This window comes from Lepisosteus oculatus, chromosome 8 (assembly GCF_040954835.1).
Source record: "Lepisosteus oculatus isolate fLepOcu1 chromosome 8, fLepOcu1.hap2, whole genome shotgun sequence".
NCBI lineage: Eukaryota > Metazoa > Chordata > Actinopteri > Semionotiformes > Lepisosteidae > Lepisosteus > Lepisosteus oculatus.
In genome coordinates this window covers 35,876,509-35,900,253 of record NC_090703.1, presented here as the reverse complement: position 1 = coordinate 35,900,253, position 23,745 = coordinate 35,876,509, and the positions used below count along the sequence as shown (strand labels likewise).

The 23,745-nt window shown below is 34.6% G+C and overlaps 1 protein-coding gene across 2 annotated transcripts in view; it reads left to right on the top strand.

The window, feature by feature from the left end:
- The window catches only part of gabra3 (gamma-aminobutyric acid type A receptor subunit alpha3), a 151,899-nt gene that overhangs the window by 10,909 nt on the left and 117,245 nt on the right, over window positions 1-23,745 (top strand). Inside the window, exons 1-2 of one of the 2 annotated variants that reach the window (XM_015351060.2) lie at window positions 14,846-14,932; window positions 17,609-17,728. In XM_015351060.2, the coding sequence (XP_015206546.2) occupies window positions 17,643-17,728 (86 nt within the window). In that variant the 5' untranslated portion in view covers window positions 14,846-14,932; window positions 17,609-17,642. Of the gene's footprint in view, window positions 1-14,845; window positions 14,933-17,608; window positions 17,729-23,745 lie in introns of those variants that run through there. The other variant, XM_015351059.2, reaches the window with a different exon arrangement.

Sequence of the window (23,745 nt, the reverse complement as noted above, 5' to 3'; positions counted from 1 at the left end):
AGGGGGCATGCATAGAGATAGCTCATGCACTTGTTTTTATGGATTTGCATGTGTAGTGTGCTCTCACGAGGCACCAGGTCTGTAGGGGTTTTGGGCATTTACGGGGACAATTATTAATTGTAGCAGTAAATCACAAAATGATTATTTTAATGGCTTTACAATCCAACCATGCCATATAACTCAAACAACACACACACAGGTACTAATACACGAGGATACATTTATTAATACATAGAATATGCATGTAAACCTAACAGATCTTATCGTGAGGGTTATCAGAATACAAAAGGTATATATTCATTCAGTTACAAAGAGTTACACATATCAAGAGGACATACGTTCGGTATATCATTAATTTAGACTGTTTCGTAAATGAACTTGGTCACAACTTCTACACTAGATACTCAAAACAAGTACATAACTCTTAGGAATTAAATTGATATCAACTGGTTGGGATAACAATTTAATTCCTTAATTGTGACCAAGTTCATTTACGAAACGGTCTAAATGAATGATATAGCGAATGTATGTCCTCTTGATATGTGTAACTCTTTGTAACTGAATTAATATATATCTTTTGTATTCTGATAATCCTCACTTTTACTTTTTAATTTCAATAATTGGCCTTCTTCCAGTTTGATTTAATACAAATTGTTATTAAAATATAATGATATTTTAAATTAATAAATTCAAATGTGTTCCCTTACTGAGCTCTCCAAAGTGCGGCTGAGTGTTTGGTCATTAACCTAGTGGGAGGGACAAAGAACTGGCTTCATGTATAATAATACCTGTTCACAGAAGTATGCTGATACAAGTGCTTAAAACTGCCAATAGGCCTAACAGAAAGCTTTGATCATTTTCAATAGCCTCAAATGTGTTTAGCAGATCCTGGAACTTTCATGTTCCACAGAAATTAATAGAGAGGCTGTGTAGCTTTCCATACTTCCCTATGGCCTGTATGATAGACTCAGTCGTGTCCATCCCATCCTCAAAATGCCTGAAATGTAGTTGGACACTTGATGTGCTACAAATCGTCATGGTCTTTATGTGGAACAAATCCATATTAATCTCTCCAAAAGGGATGCAATGAGCAAACATCTAACTTTGCTTTCTAAGGAAAGTGTTTGTCTTTACACTTGTGTGAAAAGTGTTATCAGTGACACGGAGTGTGATTAGACTTTTATTACATGTATCTCTTTCATTGCACATGTGCTGTTATAAATCCCTTTGCCTGACAATAATGAGTCTAGCATTGCTCTTCCCAATTCACACCGATGATCTAGAATTTCAGTCTGGGCCAGCAACCTGCATCAAACTAGATCACTGGAGTGAATTAAGAAGAGCAAATATCCTAGTTAAGAGCCCTGTGGCATGCCACTTATTACAGTACATAGTATAACCCCTGATCTGTCTTAACCCCATTATAAATACAAACACCTACTGTACACTTCCCCTATTGCCTAAAACAACTACAGTATATCATATGGTGTGTGTCTGCTGTTTCTTTTTCAAAGAACTGTAATAAATTAGTTACACGAGACAAATATTTTCTAAATCCATGTAGATTCTCCCCTTGGACCCTACTTCCATATAGTAATGCTCTAGTTTAATACTCATTAACTAGTTTCCATAACTTCACATGTAACTAAAGTCTCACATCAGACTTGCTGGTCTGTTCCTACTGTACATACTGTAGCTCAGTTTTTTCACCTTTTAATAGATTTGCACCACAGTAGCAATTCCCCTACAGTACCTTCCCTGATTTGAGTGATTACTGAAAGAGTTGCATCATTGGCGTATGGATCTCTTGTGGTTTAAAGAGAAACTGCAATGCTAGTTTTACATTTCAGGGTTATAATGAATCGGCAATGATGAGTGCATTTCCAACTACGTGAAACTACCAAGTACACAGTAACACTTACAGTACCACCTCAAGTTTAATTCACAAAAGAGATTAAGTTTCAATGTATGTGCAGCGCCATATTGCCGTCATTGTCTGCGATTCAGAACAAGGCAATTAAACTTCTGATGACTTGAAAGCGGCCCTATTACATTGTAAACATGCTTAAAACTAATATAATTTCGCTACTATATTAAATATTTTCATGAAACTGACACATGCAAGGCAACACGTCTTAAATACTTTATATAAGTATTGCAAAAAAAGAGCAACCTGCCATCCAACTAAAATACACTCATATTAATTTTAATGTTTTCCAAAAGTCCTCTATCATTTTCATTTTCATTATTTTATGGTAACACCTAAAAGAAAAATTCTAGCAGGACTTATATTTTAAGAGGACATGCTGTGCCATGAATGAGTGATTTGAATGAGTGCAATTGAATTGCATTCAACATATTGACTTTGAATTAAGTATTACAAAGCACTATACCAAGCTCTGGCTCTGAAATGGAAGAAGCAGTTAGAAAATGGTTGGACTTAGGTTCCTAACTTAGTTTTACATTGTGTTATATTATTATTATTATTATTATTATTATTATTATTATTATTATTATTATTATTAACATCTGCATTTGACAGTCTAAAGTCCAAAACATTATATCTTCAGAACGTAATTTTTGTTTTTTACAGATGTGATTCATTAAGGCTCTGGACTTCACAATGAACACATTTAAGGGTTACTGATTTTAACAGCAAGTGGAAGTCCCTGTTATACATGAGTGTAAATATTATTTAACTTATAGCATTTTTTTCAACTGTGCATTGTTTCTCCTCCACACAGTTGATCAGACCTGATTGGCTCTGTTCTTGGTCCCAGGTTACTTCTTACCATTGCTTGATATTCTTAATAGGTTCTGCATATTAAATTAAATTTCTTTGCCATTGACTCCCAAATTAATATTTATGCAAAATGTGATAGCAATCAAACATTATCTCCTTTAGCACACTGTTCTTGTAATATTAAAAAAATAGACATTTTTAATATTGTTACAAATGGTGGATTATGAAACTGGTGAAAATCAGGATTTGACCAAGCGGTTTAGTCAATCAGTGAAATAATTATTCATAACCCCCAACTTGTAAGTAATTTATAGAAATATACCCGAGCGGTTGGTATAATTAGAGGCACGTGAGTTCTTTGTCCCCTTGCACAGCTTTAGTGAGAGGAATAATAATCCAGGCACAAATATTTATTACAATGACACAGGACACAAACTGCTCTACACACAACATACAACACACAAGTTACTCTCTGTACAGTATTATTTACAAACAGGGCATTTCAGAGGCCTAACATTCTGGTCACCCAGAAAACCCAATACTGCTACTAAGCATTTAACTTTTAGCATGCCTACAGAGGCCATACAAGAGATGAGCTGCATTCTAACTAAATACAGTGCAACCTACAGTTGAATCTCTTTCTCTGCACCAAGATGCCACAAAATAAATGGGAGCCTATATCCCTATCCATAAAATACTCTCTAAGCAGGAAAGACATTTCTAACAGGTATCTTTTACTTAGGAAACCCAAGCTCAGAATAGCATGATCTGTTCAAATACTTACTGTAGCTCCAGTCAGGTTTCATTTAGATGATCATGAAATAGGGGCTCTTTTCTGGTGCAAGCTTCAAGTCCTAACTCCTCTGGACTCCTCTCTCTTCTCCTTGTTGCCTGCTTCTTCTCTCTTCCTCTTCTTTTCCTCCTAATGTGATCGTATATTGTCTATTTCTGTCCTGCTGCTTTGCAATCATTAACCCACAACTTACCTACAGTATGTACAGTATACTGAGATAAACTTTACAATTATTTCTGTTCAAGTGACCTCAGCAAACATCCTCTCTCCTTTGAAGTTTAAAGTGTTTACCCTTCCAAGTGTCACAAACTTTATCTGTAATCTCAAAATGGAAATCAGTGGTAATTGGCTCATTGGTACTGTATGACATTAATATGAATTTCTTTGCTGATGACTTCCTAATTAATATTTGTTCAAAATTTAATAATTATCAAACATGGTCTTCCTTGTCTATAAGAAGTCACACTTCTTATATAATATTAAAAAAATAAATTAAACATTTTTAAATATTTAGCTCAAAACTGAAATTGATTTTAATTATTCTTTCTAATGAACTACAGTTTTATTCTATCATTTTGAATACAGATGGTTCTGCAATGTCTCCAAGCACTCTTATCACCTTGCTAACATGTTTGATTTTAGTCTTGCATTTGAGATTTATGTTCACAATATTGAAATTTTTTTTTTCGTCCTCATGAAAGTGCTCATCTCTCCCAGTCTTATTCAGACAAGCAAATGCATGAATTTGTTTCTTCTGGGCAAACAGACTTGTGTATTGTAATACAACACTTCCTGATACTGTATACCCAAATATGTTCTTAAGTTAAAATATATTCAAAAACTAAAATGCTTGAGCATAAATCACCTGTTTAAGCTTCCTCACACACTGGCTCACTGAGGATTTTTAGAATAAACTAAAAATTGCTCGTCCTAAGGTCTTGAATGGTTGGGCATCTGACTACATCAGTGAACTCTTATCTCACTTTTCAACTATAAGTCATCAGTGCTTTTTGGTCTACTTTCCGTTCCCCAAATTAGACTGTGTTCTGTTCTGTTCAGCTCCAAGGCTTTGGAATGGTCTCCCCACTTGTATTATATATCAAAAGGCTGTCAACACTTCTGAATCCTTTAATCCTGTTAATTTATAATATAATGTTTTGTGTATTGATGTGCATCTTTGCATTGATTATTTTACTGTAAACCTCTTGAGATACTGTAAATTAAGGACTACATAAAATAAAAAAAATATCATTAAATGAATATAAATTAATTCTGTTCATTTTACAGTGCTTGAAACCAGAATCATCTTAGAATAGATTTCAATCAAACAGAGTTTGGAAAAGTGTTGTTTACGTTAAGTTGTATTCACTACAACAATAAAGCAAATCTTTTTTATTTTAGCCTGCATCATGTGTATCTATGGATTAACCATTTTGCAACCTGATTAAAAGATTTTACACAAAATGATTTTGTGTACACATCCCCATTGCTAGGGGTAACCCTCCAATTGAGTAGCATCCTACCCAGAGGGGAATCATGTACTGTCAGTCTGTTTAAAACTAAAGAAGCTAGACTAAGCTCCAGCCTCTAGGACTTTACTTTGATACAAAACCTTTACATTTTCACAATCATGCATTAGACATATTATCTGTGAGGGTACATGATGAAGAGATCTCATGTTTTTTTAAGTATGTGTTTTCAAAATATTATTTTGATTTAGACATGGCGATTCAAACAGACTCATAATGCTGTATGATTCTTAGGGCAAGCTTCTTGTGGCATGCTGCTTCTACTTTCCTCCTCCTTCTTGCCTCCTTGCTTAAAAGAGTGCCTTTAAGATGTGTGTCAAAGAAAAGTTTAAGAATCTGCTTTTGACATAAAAGGCTATAACTAGCCTTTCCTTTCTCTTCCTGTCAGAACTCAAAACATCTCATGAGCACGCTGCTGTGGCTGCAGGGTAGTTGAGGGTTGGTTAATGAAAAGCCATGTTCTGAGGCTGCAATAACTAGCCTTTCGGAATGTAAGCCTAGGTCTGTTTCGAAATTAAAACTGTGTGCCTGAAGGTCTAAGTTTTTATGTACTGATTTGACTCTCACTGTTGCTAGGCCTATGCTAATATACTTCAATATTTATGATTCTTCTTAATATTGGCATATAAGAATGGTTTCTTTGATTCACACATGCATGTGTTTGGTGAGGAATAGAACTGTCAATTTCAATTCGTTGTGTTTCAAAAACGATTCCATACAAATATATGACATAAGTTCAGTAAAAGAAAGTAAGAGAGGAATACTTTAAAATTTGAGGACTTTACAGTTTAAATTTGATTGTGGATTGCTTTACATTCCATAAAGAATTATCAGTTTAGTGTGATAGATTAGAACACTGACAAAGAACAATGATTTAACCATGCAAGATATGTACAGTAAAATGATAAAGCAAAAATAGCAAAAATTATATTTGGTACAAAAAATAAACTATTGTTTATATTGATGTACCGTGTCTAAATGTAATTGAAATAATTTATACTTTATAAATTAATCAGAAAGAAGAAGCTTGTCTGGTCACACTCAATCCATACTTTCTGAAAAATGCATATTTTCTAGTTTCTCGTTTCTTCAAAACAGTTCTTTTCTATGTCAAAACTTTCAGGTTTTTGCCTGCACTGGGGAAGACTGAATTTAATCTAATTTGTATTGTTTTTTCTTAAAGAGATTATAATCTTCTGCTTGTATTAGATTCAGAAATAACTTCTGTTTCATTCTGTTTATGAAGTATCACAGTGAAGAAAAAGTTATTTAATAAAAAAGCAATAACCTTGTATTGAAGTGGTACACATGCAAGTCTTCTTAAAGTAGAATTCTTTCAGATGTTTAAGTGAACAGTGACAGTCCCATTCTACTGTATGTGTTGTGTTTCACAGAATGGTTCAATAGCTCTAAGTGAAAGTTGTATTTATTAAAGACAAACTAAAGTTGTGTGCACTTCCTGCTGATGTGATATTATTTTTATGCTTGACAATTTTAGCTTATTGTCAAACCTGGATGGCCCAGGTTTTTTTTTTCAATACAATTCAATGTAAGTATCTGTGGCAAGAAATGACCACAGGGTGTTGAGGTGGAATGACCGAATTCGTGATTCAGTCACTCTTATCAGAATTTCATTTAAGTTGAAAAGATAACATACTTTATATTCTGTTTACACATTATAGGGTTTCTCAACTGGTACAAAGCCTCAATGAAAAAGATACTCTGTAAACAATTAGGAATTTTTTCACAACATTATTTGCATTGGTCTTGCAGAGTATACCATATACAGAAGGTAATGAATTTGCTTTACACTGATGTAATAGATTTGGCAAAGCATAATTTGATTCTAGATATAAAGTATATAATCCATCCATCCATTTTCTAACTGCTTTATCCAATTCAGTGTTGCAGGAGAGTTGAAGCCTATCTTGGCAAACAACGGATGCAAGGTAGAGTAAACCTCGGAAAAGAAAAACACAGACATAGACATGTACACACTCACTCCAGGGCCAGTTTTCCCAGAATCCAGTTCACCTACCAGGATGCTGTGTCTTTGGACTGTGGAAGGAAACTGGAGTACCTGGGGGGAAACTCATGCAAGCACAGGGAAAACATTCAATAACCACTACGTAGTTCTGGACCTGAGACGCACCTCAGGTCCAGAACTGAATCCATGCCCACACTGCTGCAAGACAGCAATGCTAGCCACTGAGTCACCATGCTACCCTAAAGCATCTTCTTTGTAATCTACTTCAAGTATTAAACTGTCTTAAGAATGTAGGTTCTCATACTTTTTGTGCATGGTTTTTGTGTTTAAATGGCCAGTGCAATTTGGCATTATGGGTGGCTTTTTGTGACATTCCATGAAGAATGATATCCCTCTCACAAAACTACTATAAAATATAAAAACCAAACACACATAAACAAAGCAACCGGCTAGCTTTGTGGGAGCTGGAAGGCAGGCAGGCTGAGCTACACAGCAAACTCACACATGAGGATTATTCAGGACTCAGGATTATTCAAGACTTCAGGATTATTCAGGACCCTAAAAGTTCTGCAAGATTTTTTTTGGGGGGGTCCATAAAGATTCTCACTTTTAAATCCTGTTGGATTTCTGCATGTTTCCTCAAAGCCTTTTTTAGATCCAAATAATTTGGTGCTTGTATAGGGACTGACTGTCATTGTCTAGGAGGGAAACAGCATCTTTTGCTTCAGAATTGTACTCAGAATGTCTTAGGAAATATGGTAGTCAGACTGAGAAATTGTTACTTTTTGCATCATATTTGCAAATAAGCAAAGACAAGCTAAATGAGCTGAACCTTTTTTTAGGTTTGAAAATAAATAAATGAGAGAACCTTGACTTCTTTAGTATCAACAGTGAAAACAAACTAGAGGTCACCGGTAGAATCTACATTAAAGTTATTTTTAATCTGGGAATAGTGGCACTCCTATACACCGAAGTTTATTGAACAAGCTACCCAGACATGGTTAAAGTTGAAATGCTGGCTTCTTTCAAGAAATGACTGGATAAGATCGTCAGGTCAATTACCTACTCACTATCATGCAGGCTACAAGGTAATTTGTAACCATCTGCCAGGTTATAAACATTTTTAATCTTTCTTATTTTCTTAGGTGCTATAATATATTGCAAGCTGTGATTGAAAGTGATTGTAAAAGAGAGTGTTACCTGTACACTAATGTGTAAACTGCTGAGGTCTTTAGTAAGGACTTGCTTGACTATATGCAAATACTGTGTTAAATGTTGCAAATCAAAATATTAGGTTTCCAATTATCTGGAATAAATTAAAATAAAATTACTTTTCATTAGTGGAAATATAAAAAGTTTTATTGCACATAGTATCAGTGTAACATGTACTGTATGAAGGACTACTTTTTAATTTTTTTTCTAGTCAAAACTTTACAGTAATAATTGTATTACTTTTGTTTGAGATTTCCTGTCATTCTAATTACCTCTAACTTCCTCAGAATGTATCAGCCGAGTCAAGAGAGTCAGTCAAGCAATCCGATTGGATATTAATCAATTGTAATTCTGGATGCTCTCAGATGCATCTGCTATTACAATGTCTTTGTGAGCATAAATGATAACAAACTCTCTGAGTTTACCACTATTACCACTATTTGTGATCATTTTAGTCAAGGTTATCATTTATCTCCTCCTTCATCTAATCTAAAAAAATCAGGATTGATTTTAACACAGTCATACAAGAGTGCAAAGTGTATTTGTCGTAAAATAATTTTGAATTTACTTACAGTATACACTATTGTGTTAACACTAATACTCTCAGTGGGTTTACATACCCAGTAAACAGGGATTAGGGAAGACAAACACAAAAGCCTCCGTGCTTATAGGTAGGTGATAAGGTAGAGAGGATGTTCTTCATTGGGATACTGTAAATACCAGGGGAAGGAAAGAAAAAAAATCCTAACTCCTCAAGCATGTCTTTGAGAGGTTAAAGGAAATTAGAACACACAGTGAACACCAGGTGCCCACTTGGCTGGAATCGAACTTGGGACCCCAGAGCTGTGCCAACAGTCTATACCAAATTCTGAATGTACTGTATCTCAAATTGGAAGCTTTCTATGTTCAAATATCTGACAGCATTGGGGTAGAGTAGTAGTTTTACTTACTAAATTAAATAGTTTTACTTATTTTTCTCATTACTTATTTCTGTCTGCAGTGATTTGAAAAACTCTCAAACTATATAAGTTTAAGGCTTTTGCATACATGATATGTCTAAAGTACATTATCTACTGTCTACATCTATCAGCCACACTGACATGTTGCTGCCTCACAGCTATAGGATTCTGACTTTGACTTTGGGTCTGAAATCTGCCTGTAAGGAGTTTGCATGTTCCCCCTTTGTTAGAACACGTTTCTGAGTGGTGCTTGGGTTTTCTCCCACTTCTCAAAGATATGCTGGCTAGATTTGATTAGCTTTTCTAAACTGCCCATATACCATGCTCTGCAAAGGACTGGTGTCCTGATCTGGTGGAGAACAGTTGGTTTTATTATCCCTGCCCTGTGTTCTGCTCTCTCAGGTCAGCTCTGGAAACTGATGGGTAACCTGAGGATGTTGACATGACACATTATATTTAGGAATGTATTTCTTTTTTCAACAGGATGGGAATCATACTTATTATAATAATGTTGATTATAAAATAGTTACCTCTGGTAGAGTAAAATGCATGCTACAAATTGCCTGAATTATTTTCATTTAAAGAAAATATTATGTTTTGAAGGTAAGAATAAAGAAAATTTAAAGTTACATTCTATATGCTAATACCTTCATTACAAAGATCAGGGAGAACATTTTTTCTTTATGAACATATTACTGGCTTCAGGCAGCACAGGATTGTTTCATGAAAAAGCCTTTTGTAGTCCTACAAACTCACCTGTTATGCAAATTTTAGCATATCTTCCCCTGCCTTCTGTGTCTGGCTTCCTATCTGTTACTTTCTTTTTTGCCCTGTAGTTATTTTTAGTTAAAAGGTCATGCACCATGTTTCTTCTTCTGATTTAAGTCCAAGGAAGGCTAGACATCAATCTGTGGAGTTACGGCAGATGTAATTTATCTAAATGTTTGAAAAAGTTGGTCCATGACTATGCACATAATGCTTATTGAGTCTACAGTCTATTATCTCTTACGAAATAACCAAATAAAAATGTAAAACATGCATATACAAGGTGCATAAGGTGCTGTTTTTTTTACCATTTTACAAAATAATAATGACGTACTGATTTGAGAATATTTATTTTCTTTTTAGAGGTTGTACCTTTATTTTTCAGCTAATTTGAATTAAATGCAAGGTCATAACATTTTAACTACTTATTAGAAAGTGAGTTTGAGAACAGTAAATAGAACAGGAGTATATTAAGATCTTTAATATATTACCTCATTTTCACACTTGTTTTCAATGTGGAGCTCTGTCCCTGTGATAGAGCCCCATCACAGTACTGCAAGAATGGTACAGTACATTGAAATTCATTGTGCTCTTTAAGAGATGCATATTCAACAGGATTATTAAAAAATATTTTAGTCTATGTCATAGACAGGAAATAGTTAATACTCAATAATACTTATGTAAATGTCTATTTTTGTTGTATGTCAATTGGTTATTGTAAATGTTTGTTAATGAAGGATGCTCACAGTAGATGCTGCTAGTGGGCAATACCATGAATCCCCATTGAGCTCGTCTCCTATGTCTCTTGAAATTCTTGCCAAGGCACTAAATGTTATTTTTGAACCCAGTTGACCAAACCATACAATAGATTAGTTCAGAAAGTGTCCATGGCTGGTCCCAGAGGGACAATGCACCTGCAGTTTCTGCTTACTACTCATCTCTTAATGGCCTAAAGCATCAATAATCAAGTAACCTTAAACTACTTCTCGTATTTCTTCAGGTGCTAGTAATTTGAAGAGACCTAAAAAACTTGCAGTGACACTCACTCTTCAGGAACAGCATTGGACACTCCTGATTTAGATTTTTGTATTGAATATGTGTGTGTGTGTAGTGACTACTTTAATAATAGTCTTTACACTTATAGTATACAGTATCACCACCAATGTGGAGCCCCACCTGTATGATGCAACAGCAGCCAAAGTGCGCCAGTACGCTCCCCACGCATTTGTAGGGAGGGGAAGAGAATGAAGATTGAGAATGAAGCCAGTTCATACTGTAGATGGGGATTATTAGGAGACCATGATTGGTAAAGGCCAATAGGAAATTTGGCAAGGACTCCGGGGTAACATCCCCTGTCTTTACAAGAAACACCCTGGGATTTTTAATGACCACAGAGAATTAGGACCATGATTTTATATCTCATCTGAAGGACGGAGCCTTTTTACAGTATACTTTCCCCATCACTATGCTGGGGCATTAGGACCCACACAGACTGCAGGGAGAGTGCCCCCTACTCCCCCCACTGGCCCCACCACTTCCAGCAGCAACCTTAGCTTTCCCAGGAGGTCTCCTGTCCAGGAACTGGCCAAGCCCACACCGGCTTAGCTTCAATGGATTGCCAGTTGTCAGTTGCAGGGTGAACTAGCTGTTGAGTGTGGCTCCATACATTAAAATGTACACGTTTTTGAGGGTTAGGTTGTGTTAGATAACAAAATAACTTTTTAAAGGGCATGAATACAAAAATGGTTTACAGCAGGGGTTCCCAAAACAAGTCGTGGAAGACAGCTGACATGCAGTTTTTCAATCCAGCATAATTTTTAGCAGTCTAAATGAACTATTTACTGACTTAATTAGAGCAGTTTGTCAGGTTTTCCCAGCTCTTCAAGGGCATCATATTTATTTTAAGAACAAAGTGTTTTGGAACTAGAACAAGGACACTATCGAGAATTAGAGTTTGGTTTGTGTGAGATTGCTTCCTACATTTTCTTATGTGAGTACCTGGAACAGTAAATAGCATTTGCTTATATCTGTGTACCCCTTGAAGGAAAACCCTTCCTGTTTGCTTCCTTTGAACAAAATAAACTAAGATCCTGTGTGCCTCTTCTCTACATACAAGGTAGGAATGCTCGCTCTGGGAAAAACATGGAAAATTATTCCAAATCACTTAAATACATTTTGGATGTTTTTATATCACTGAATTGTGGAACAATTTCCACAGCAGTACAACAAAGAATACTTTTTCCACTTAAATACTGTGCAAAGATATTGCATTAATATGGAGCAATATACTGTACAGTAGGAGCGACTTTATAGGTCACGTAAAGTTGGTGCATTATTGACAAACAAAGGAAAAATGTTTTCCAGTATAGTTAAGCATTTTTTTCTTATCAGTAGATAATTTCTGAATCACAATATACTGCTTCATGGGGTGGAGCAGTGGCACTGTGGCTAAGGATCTGTGCCTGTGGCTGAAAGGTTGCCGATTCAAATCCCACGGCTGGCAGAAAAATCATACTCCATTGGGCCCCTGAGCAATGCCCTTAACCCCAACTGCCCCAGGGGTGCTATACAATGGCTGACCCTGTGCTCTGACCCCAAGCTTCTCTATTCCTGCCTGTGTGTCTCGTGGAGAGCAAGCTGGTGTATGTGTAAAGACAAATTCCTAATGCAAGAAATTGTATATGGCTAATAAAGTTATCTTATCACATCTGAAAACCAGTTAAAAGTATTAAAGCTCTTTTCTTGTGTGTCATTTCTATTTGATGGTTTCTACATTATGGTAGAGGAAGTGACAGCACTATGGATAACACATGCTTGTCCATTTGAGAAAAATGGAACAGCCAAGTGTGGCAATGTGTTTCAGATGATACTGTTAACAGGTGCTGTCTCTATTGAAGATTTCTATCTTTAATTCAGATAATTCAGGTTATATAATTAACATGTTTATTTGAGTTTAAAGTTTTCATTTGGGTGAAATATTTTCTATATCAAACAACCAGTGTTTACACCCCATTTAAAAAAGAGAAAAATAGAACAATATTCAATGAATATCATTTCTGGTACATGATTTTCTGTCTTTTTCCTATCTTGTTTAGATGCAGAGGCTGTCAAGTCAAGACAAACCACTATGAGTTATACTAATTATGTATATAATAACTAAATCATGAGTTATGTCATAATTTAGGTCCCTATAGGTTTTCTGAATGTTGATTGAGGATTAAGAATGTGAGAAAAAGAGAAATCAAACAGAAAGCTCTCAAGTGATGCCCTTGATACAGGTAATGCAAAAATAGCAAAAATAAGGCAATGCATTTGTTAAAGTCAAACTTAGCATTTTTTATTTGTTTTTAACATCTATCTTGCCTGATAATCAGGCATATTAATAATAAGCATAGATTGCTTGAGAAAGTATTTAATTAAATACAAGGCACATATTTTAAAGGACATAACTCATAAAATATTCATTCAATTGATGGTTATTCTGTAACTTTGTAGTTTTTTTATCATGGAGCTTCTAACAGTATGTATTGTATACATTCTTTTATATAAATATATATACAGTGAAGGCAAACTACTTGAATGTTCATAAATAAAACTTTTAAAATGGCAATGGTACCCAAAAGCAGACAAAGAAACCTTAAACAATTCAATGTCGCTGTGAAATGATAACAAACTGGTTTAAATGTCATATGTTATGTTAAAAACTAAAAATATTTTCCCCATGTTTGATGCATAGTTAGTGGGTAAAAAACTAATTAATTTGCCTATTCAGCACCAGCAGTATCACTGTGCAACTCACAGCTGACAACCCACTGAAGCTAAGCAGGTGTGAGCCTGGTCAGTACCTGGTTAGTACCTGGATAGGAGACCTACTGGGAAAAACTATTGCTGCTGGAAGAGGTTTTAGTGAGCCCAGTAGGGGGCGCTCACCCTGTGGACTTGTGTGGGTCCTGATGCCCCAGTATAGTGACAGGGATACTATATTGTAAAAAGGCTCCGTCCTTCGGATGAGATAAAAAACCAAGGTCCCGACTATCTGTTCAAATTTCCCCTTGACCAATCATGGCTTCCTAATAATCCCCATCTATGATCTGGCTTCATCACTCTGCTCTCCTCCTCGCTGATAGCTAATGTGTGGTGAGCATTCTGGCGCACTATGGCTGCTGTCACATCATCCAGACGGTTGCAGCATATTGGTGGTGGTGGAGGGGAGTTCCCATTACCTGTAAAGTGCTTTGAGTGGAGTGTCCAGAAAAGGGCTATATAAATCTAAGGATTAGTAGTAGTACATTTTTATATTGCATTCACCCTTGTCACTTCCACAATTACTCAATTAATTGTCTATACTATCCAGAAAAGAAATGCAAAACCCCATTGATTAACTTTATTTCTTATATCTCTGAATAAAATTAAGATGTACGCTATGAAATACACTAATTGATTAATGTCAATGTGTGTTGTCATCAAATGATACTGATGCAAGATCAAACAGTGCATTAGTATTGGGCTTGTCTTGTAGCAAGGACAGATAAGCGGTGAGTACTCAAACTGGGGTGATGTAATTAGTTGTTTATCACAAGGATCTGTTCTAGGAAATCTACTCTTCCTACAGTAATTTTCTGTATATCAATGATTCTGGTATGGTTAATAATCTATGCAAATTTGCCAAATATACAAAATTAGGAGGATTACCCAACACTGTAGAACCAGCAAGTCAAATACAACAAAAGATTTAGAGAAAATTCAAGACCTGATGACATGTTATGTAGACAGGTGTCTGATGCAAGAAACCTCATTTATTTCACTTGGATAACCCTGACAACACACAAAGGACAGCAGGATACCAACCCTGGACTTTGCTGAAACTGTTCATAATCGGGATTAATGCCACAACCATAACCCTGTTGTCTAGGAGGTTAACCCCTAGGCCTTTGATGCTCAGAGGTACTGTATATCTTCTTTTTGTTTTTCTCTCCTCCATGCTCTCATGGTGTATTATGTATTAAGGAAAACAATTGTAAACCCCCAAAATTGAGAAATGAAAATACAAAAAACTGTGTTGTTACTGTGTTAAAGAAGTATCAAAATTTACATTTTTAATGAAGATCTGTCTTAGTCAGGATATTCAGTTGTTTAACATAAGAAGCTTTCTGGCAAAAAAAAAAGCTATTTTTTACCTTCTATCAGGATTTAGTTTTCTGTACAGTACCAGAAGGCATTTGTTTCTTATACATCCTGTATTTGCTGATAATACTTTTTTTATTTTTATAACAGTAATATTTTTTTACTTTTGAGTGCCCACCTCATGGCTTTATTGAGGAAACAACCGCACAGATTATTTTAACCACTATTGGGGCAACATTGTACCATGCCCATTTCAGGTATGAAGGTGTACCAGCATGCTTTCATAACAGTGTGAGACTTGGTATTAGTGCTTAATGGCAACATAGTGCATTACTGGAAACAGGAAAGAAGTGAAAATGAGATTCACAATGCACCAAAGAATTACACCAAAAGCAAGATACTAATTGGCATAGGACAATTAAAGTTAATTAATTAATATTTTAATGTAGATATACTGTACATTTTTCTAGAGATTTTAGTAGGAGATTTAATGCCAAACGATCATTGTTAAGACCTCAAAATAATTTCTGATGAATGAAGACTGTAAGATATGAAATACTGGATAGTGGAAAAATGATATAAAGTATCATCTACTGTATATCTGATGTGCAAAATCAATAGTCTGATGACATTAAATTTAAAATCTTCACAATGCCCGTTTGTTTTGTAGAACAGATAGTGAATATTATAATTCAGTGTGTCTTTAGACAGCTGTGAAACACTCACTTGCTCTCAGAAGATTTGGGGACATGTCTCAGAAACCTCTTAAAAATAAAATGTTGATAATGTAACACACACAGCTGTAGAAATAGTGTGATCCAAAAGCAATTTATTTTTCAATATGCCCATGAATCCTAAATATAATGCAAATTAATATCTTGCAATTACACAATGTAAATACCAAATCCACAATAATTATCATATTATGAGAGTATCACCTTATGAAACAATCCAAACATTCTATCTAGCTATAATTCTCTACATAAAGATATGAATTTTGGACAAAAAGCTACTGACATATATTTGTTTTCATAGCATATGCATATGTGGAGCACTATTTGCAATATTATATAGGCTATTAGAAGAAAAGAAAGAATACCACATTTCCTCATATTTAATTTGATACTGTTTCTCTAGCTCTTACAAAGAGATAGCATGCTACATACATATTTATGTGTTATGGAGGATTTGCGAACTGCGTGAGTAAAATCACTTGATTTAACATCTTATCATGCCAAATCCAATCCAAGTGTTAGAATTATTGCCGATCTATTGACATTTGTAGATCATGCTCGAGTTCTGCTTAAGAGTTCAAAGGAAATAAAAAGCGAGATTGAATGGAATAACCTGCTGTTTTATGATTGTTGTGCTTTAAAGCAGTATGTGAGCAAACATCCAAACAAATGAAAATCTTTAAAGTCTCACACTCTGATTTTGTTATTGGGTGTTTTTTATATATGCGTTAAATGGTTTCAAGTTTAAATTTTGTGCATCATGCCACAATATAAGAGCAGTCCTAAACTCTTAAATTTGTATTTCATACTTAGATTACACAAACATGCATGAACTCCATGAAAGTTATTACATTAAGAACATAAGGTTACACATGAGAGGTGGCCATTCATCTGGCAAGTCATCTGCCCAGTTCGGTTATTAGTTGCTTATTAATCCAAGGATCTCATTAAGCCATTACTTGAAGGAAGCCAAGGCATCAGCTTCAATCACTCATAAATAGGAGCTTTTCTTTACCCAGAGTGTTACATACATTGTACTGTCCTTTGATTTCAGCTAGACTTTGCTTTCCTTCAACAATTCGTCCTGGTAATCTGTATCTGCTAGCTTCAGCTTCAGTCAGATTTGATTTTTTTATATTTGATATTTAACTTAGACCCTGAAAAAATGAAAACTTTCACTTAAATTACAGATGAACAAATTTTTCAAATATTGGTCTAGGTAGTCTAAGTATATTAAACCTTTAAGGTCTGAATTTGTGGAGATAAAGAATAACTGAAACTATAAGTAAGAATGTATATCTACTTAATTTCCCCCCTCTTCATAAATCATCAAAATTGTATGTATCTTCTTTATTTTGAATGTATATAGTTTGGTTTAGAAGTAAAATAATTGTAATACACTGTATATACAGTATAAAATATGAATCAACTATATTTTCAAGTATGATGTATATCAGTATTTTTTTATTATAAAAGGATTGTTGTGTAATGTCATCTGTATTTACAATTTTGTTATCTGTTTCTCAAAAATAAAAGTTAAAATTAGACAAAATGAAAACCTGTTAAAACTCTGGACATTAACTGTGAAGAAATGCTGCTATTTTTAGAATGGAATGTAAAGTAGGTAGGCCACTGTAAAGTGTATTATTGAAATAGTAAAGTGATACATTAAAAAGTTCTCAGTCTGTATTTCTGGTGGATTATTGTTTTGATTATGAAATGTCTGTTCATTTTTAGCTGACTTTAACCTAATGTCTTACAGACTTTCCAACAGAGGGGAAGGAAGGCTGTGAGATATGGCATGTATGCTCAGAAAGATTGCAACACCATTTCCTGGACTTTGGGTTTTCCTTATGGTTTTCTCCTCACTCGCACAGACAGGGTAAGATTCACCAGTTCTTTTTTCTTTGAGACTCATGTGTCTCATTTTTTTGCTAATCCTCTCATTAATAAAGCTTTACTGATGAAAGTTTTGTGATTTGCAATTGTCATTTTGATCCGGCCTCTGCGGGGTGAAATGCGAATTGGATTTCCATCAAAATGAGGGCTCAGTTACAAGAATGTCTCAATAAGCCTAAAATGACTTTAGCTCTCAGACCTGAGGGACAGAAAGACACAGCTTATCCTAGATTGCTTGTCTTGTAATGGTTCCACTCATCTCATATTACACATTAACAGATTTGTTATTTCATAATTGTTGGTAAAAGACCAAAGCTGCAAAATTTCAGGTTGAGCACAAAGCCTTTTCTTTTGGTTTGTGTGTACAGTTCAGATGTACCCCTTTTGGACATGGCATGACTTTGATTCAATCAGGTTATAACATTTTTTTTTTGCATTTTATCCACCCCTGATAAATTCGCCCAGCCTTTGTTCATGGTAATAGTGTGCCCTATTATATGGTGATGTTTTTAGATATACTATTGATGTCCTCATACTTGAAAAGACACAAAATATGTGGCCCTTTTTATGACAAAATGCTATTACTAGGGTGTTTGCTATTTAAAAATAATAATAAAAATCCAACACCAGCTGTCTTTTTTCCATTCCCAGAAGCTACAATATTCAATTCCAGTGGTTACATCAATTCACTGGTTTGTTGTAAAGCAGGTGGAGCTGAGTATTATGTGGATGTGTGACCTTTTCCATCTGTGTGTGTCTGTGTGGTCTGCATACACATTAACTGTAGATAATAATTATGTGTGTCTTGTCACTTTAACAGCTACTCTAAAGGAATCTGTCAAAGAAATAAATTGATTGGAGTCTCCCTATGACTAAACCAATTTTGTAAGTAATGCAAGCAGAGAGAGAGGTAGAGAAAAAAAATAATTAAATTCTACAGTACACATAAGAGTTAGTAATAAAAAAACTTCTATTTAGGCAACAGTGATTTATTATATACTGTGCCATGTTAGCAGATGGAAAAAACATGGACAGTGGCGGATTTAATGTGACATAACAGAGTTGGGTTTCTAATATAAATAACTTTGAGGGTTTTTTATTATTCACTTTAAAAATGTATTTCTCGCCATCGAATATCTAATGCATTTTTAATCAGTACAAAATAAAAGGTGAACAAGAGTTCACATTGAGCTATGTTCTCCATCAACATATAATGCAGCAATTTAACTGCCCAGATGCAGCCTTTTCACTTCTTTTACAAAGCAACACAGCCTTAATGTTTGGATTTGTTATTTGTTCTTAGAATAATTTAAAATGAAAACCCAAAGAAAAAAATTATATCAGGCTGAATAAAGGAATATTTGGATTTAACAGATTTAGGTCTATAAGAAACTTGAAATATTTCCCTCCTCTACCCATTTCTTAAACTCAACTGCCTGAAGTGCTTTGTGACTTAAGTGAGAGGCCCAAATAATTTGTATTTATTCAGCTGACCCATTTTCTTTCACGGTCATGTCTGGTTGTTTTTGAGGGAGGGAATTTGAAAAATCTGGTTTTGATAAGCCTTTCATGATTTCCAGCACTTTGTTCATTCACTTCTTCCAAGTAACATTAACTTGTAGGTTTCTCTGGAGTTAAAAGTGATCCTAGTGATTTTAAAATGCTTGTTTAGAGCACTGTCAAAACAAAACATTAAAAAACGTCATGCAGCTCCAACATCTTAGTAGTATTAGACATTAGTTGGCCCATATTAAAAGATGTTTAAATATCTGAAAAGAGATTAATTTTAGATAGTGCAGTTTGTTTTTCATTTGTTTGGATCATTCTTTTAATCTAAATCAAAACTACAAATTGCATGTGCTATGTTAATTTTACTGACATCTCTCAAGAACGTGAAGGCTAATAACATTGCATTTTCTGCATTTTCACTGTAGGTGCTGTGAGGCATGTGGTAGACTAATGAGAGTCAAAGGCATCCCCTTTAGTGATTTTTGTGCTCAATAACTGGTTGGAACTAGTAGGATTTGAAGACTGAAAGTGTCATGTTAGATTAAAAAATGAGACGTGTCATACCAAAATAAGTTTGTAGCAGAAAGAAAAAAAGGACCTCCTTTCTATATACTTTCTAATATAAATTTTACCCAGTTTCAACATAAGGAGGTTGGTATTTTATATATACAGTAACACTTATCTTGAGGAAAACTGCAATGAGTATTTAGAGGTAGATTGGCAGCCTGCAGTACAGTACAGTATATCGCCCTGCATCAGCAGAACTGTCTACACCAGGTTATCCAGTTTTGCTGAGACACACAGTGACTGGCACAACCTCCCATATCAAAAACCAACTTTCATAAAGTAAAAATCCTTTGTCAGCTTCTGTGACTGTGTTGCTGTAATTGTCTGTTGGAGACATGGCTTATAGGATAAACCCAACAATTATTTGAATGTGAAGAAGAAAAACTTTTTTATTTAGATACAGTATTTGGTCATGCTTTTTTATGAAGATTTAAGAGAAATGTATAGGATGCTGGACACATTAACGTGTATGGTGGCTTTGAAACTGCACCCAGAAGTGACATAAAATCAATGGCTACAGTGGAGTTGTTGTGCATCAAGATGTATTATATATGGATTATCTTCAAACCGCTGTTCTCGTTAACTGTCTAGTGTTAATTATTCAGATTCCAAGAGGAAGTGTTTTTCACTGGCAAGATGTATGGCTCATCTCAGTTCTGGCTAGATAATTGAATCGTGGCAAGACAAAATGATGGGATGTTAGTTTTTGAGTTCCTACTAAGTGTGACATTTTTCTCTATGTGTGGTATCAGCCGTGTTATTCTGAGAGGGGATTTTGATTAAATTGATGCTAATGTTCTTTTTTATTTCCACATATTTGATTAGACTTCTTTAGAAGCCTAAAGGATCTATAGTAGAGACATAGCTCCATAGCAAATCATTAGGCTATCACAATTTTGTTGCAAGCAATCATATTTTAGATGGAAAGGTGACATTGTTCTAACTTAGTACATAATTGTATATGTACAGTGTTATAAACATCTTAGTACAGTATATGCAAAATGGAATGAGATCTGTATGCTTATTTTAAAAGATTACTGGTAAAACATCTGTGGTTTATTTAGAATCATGGATATCTGAGCATCATGGACTGGATGATGGTCTCTTTCTGGGGAAATGGAGCTCATCAATATCCTGATGGGAAGGTGCTGGTTCCTTTTTAAACACTGTCCCCTTAGTACTGCAGTATGCTGTGAAATCAATTGTATATTGATCACTAGCTAAATATATAAAAATGAACAGCATTTTTTCTAAATCTGAAGTGATCATTTTGTGAGTCAGCTATTGCAAAGTCCAAACATTTTTTCCAGTATAAAGATCTTAATTCAGGAGCTAGTTATAAACTCTTTCAACAGTTTCAGCTGATACCTCTTGGAATGCGTTTATTAAACTACCCTGGCTGGGGAGGATGTGGTGGATTTGGAGATAACTTGGAAGACAAACAGGAAAATCGATATTGCTAAGTAGACGTCTATCTTTTCGCTAACAATTTCACAGCTTTTAACCCTTCAATCACAATACTTTTATTAGAATGGAATAATATTTACTGACATCAGATTCCAAGATGCTCTATAAAACCTTAAGATATTTCAATATTGATGATTACTTGCAACTGTTTTGTTTTAATTGAGAACATCCAGTATTACAAATAGGGCTATCTGAATTTTAATTTATTTTATCATCAATAAACATAAAGTATAAGAACGCATAGATTATTTTCTATTTATAGTCAAGAAATCAACTGATGGATTTAGAGCAAATGTTTTTAAGGCAGCAGCAACCTGATATTAGGACAGAAAATAAGGAAGATCTTTTTTTTTTAAATGTGCCTGTTATTTGAAACTCTATTTGACTGTCAAGTCTTTATTTGAGGTTAATGAAATTGTTTTTTTTTTTATTATGGAAATTGTGCTTCCTGGAGTTTTAATGACTTCTGCTAACAGGCTTATGCTCTGGAGTCCATTTTGCAAAATATGAGATGAGAGAACATCAGATTGGGATAAGTGTCATGGGTTTCTTAGTACATGTCTTCAGGACATTGATGAATATCTGAACAATCTTCACCTTAACCTTAATCATAATAATTGCTTTTGTCCCTGTGCACAGCAAATATATGCGAACCCACTGGCTTGAAACCACTCTGAGCTAATCTGTCAATAAGAAAAAAGAGCCAATGAAGCAGCCTAATGAATCTATTTTAATGTGCTATTCATGTTATTTTTTGTTTTCCTTTTCCTCCACTTCACAAGCAGAAGCATTAGAAATATTGTCAATAAAAGTACAAAACAGTTTTTTTTAGAATGTATCCTTCCATATTTATCTATATCCAATATTATCAGCAATATCCATGGTAAGTTTGGGGTCATTGCTACGCTTTGCTGCTGTCACTAATTTCCCATATAATCTAAATTATTTCTGCAGACCATTGTATTGATTTCTGTGTTTTTGTGACACAACAGCATTACAAATCCCATTAAAATACTTAAAAATCAGAGACTGAAATGAGCACTGAATACATTAGCATATTGGGCAGCCTCTAGAGCATCTGTGGAAATCATAGTTTGAGTCTTCCATTCCCAGGAGTCTTCATTGCTACTGTAAGAAGGCCTGCTTTACAGAATAGACAGCAATTCTTACATAAATAAGACATGTTCAGTATCACATTCAGTGGCTAAAAGGAAGACTTGACTCTGTCCAACAAACAGACCAAGACAGATTCAAATTATGATCTGGAGCAGTGCCACCTTTTTTTAGTAGTAGAAATAATAATGAAACATCTGTGTGTGGAATGACTGTTAAGTTTAGGATCAATCCTTTATGTGGAAGCACTTGACTCTATACACACAACAGATGTTTTGTATAATAAATGTATCATTTAGTAACGATAGGACTACACAAGGTTATACTTACTTACTAAACATACTTAAAACTACATTGGAAAAAGATTTCAAGACATTATATAGTGTTATATTGTAACTTAAAGTGCTGAACTATATACACTTAAATAGTATCCGATTTCAACATTTTTAAATGTTTCAATTATAAAATTATGGGAGAAGTAACAAATATTAAGAATGCCCTTGGGGAATCTCTTGTTCTTAGAATTGTATAATAAATATGTGTAGTTTTCTTAATTTATCCACCAAGAATATTTAATTTGTTCATTTTAATCTCCACATACTTGTTTTGCCAAGGGCAGACTAACCAGGACATTACTTATTACATATTACCCTACAAAAATTCTATGTTGATTCATATACAGTACAGCAATTCTAGAATAATTGTATATATTTAGTAATAATATACTCAATATGAGTTTTAATTTGTACAAATATTTGAAACATCACGTTTGATACAAAAGTCATAGTGTTTGAGTGCCAGGCAGAGTGTGACTCACATGCCTTCTGTTTTATTGGAACAGTTGTGTGACAGTAGAGTAAAAGCTCATTGTCATGTTTAACGAAGTTATCTGCACATATATAGTGTACTACAGCTTTTGGTGCCTGATGATTGTCACTTCAGAGAATGTTAGCCTCTTCTTTCTTTTTCATTCTCATTGTCCAGTCTCTCCTATATTCTAAAATACTGCATAGTGACATGTGTAGGTTCTACTAAATGGTGTCATACTAATCAATTTGCAGATTTCATTGGTATATGCAAGCATCCATTTGCTCATCATAGGTGGTAGACTACTGTTTAGATGTTATACCCTTAAAATGAGCTATCTGCAAATGAAAACCCATAAGCACATTTTAGTGTCCTATAAACTGTGCTATGAAAAGAAAAGAAAAATATTTGGAGTGTGCAGAGCAAATTTGTTTTTCATAAGGCTGGCATACTGCACAATTCTCCTGTGAGTACACTATTTGCCGTTTGTGTAGCAGGATTACTGTAAAGCAGGCTGTATTTTTTCGTAGCAAGAAA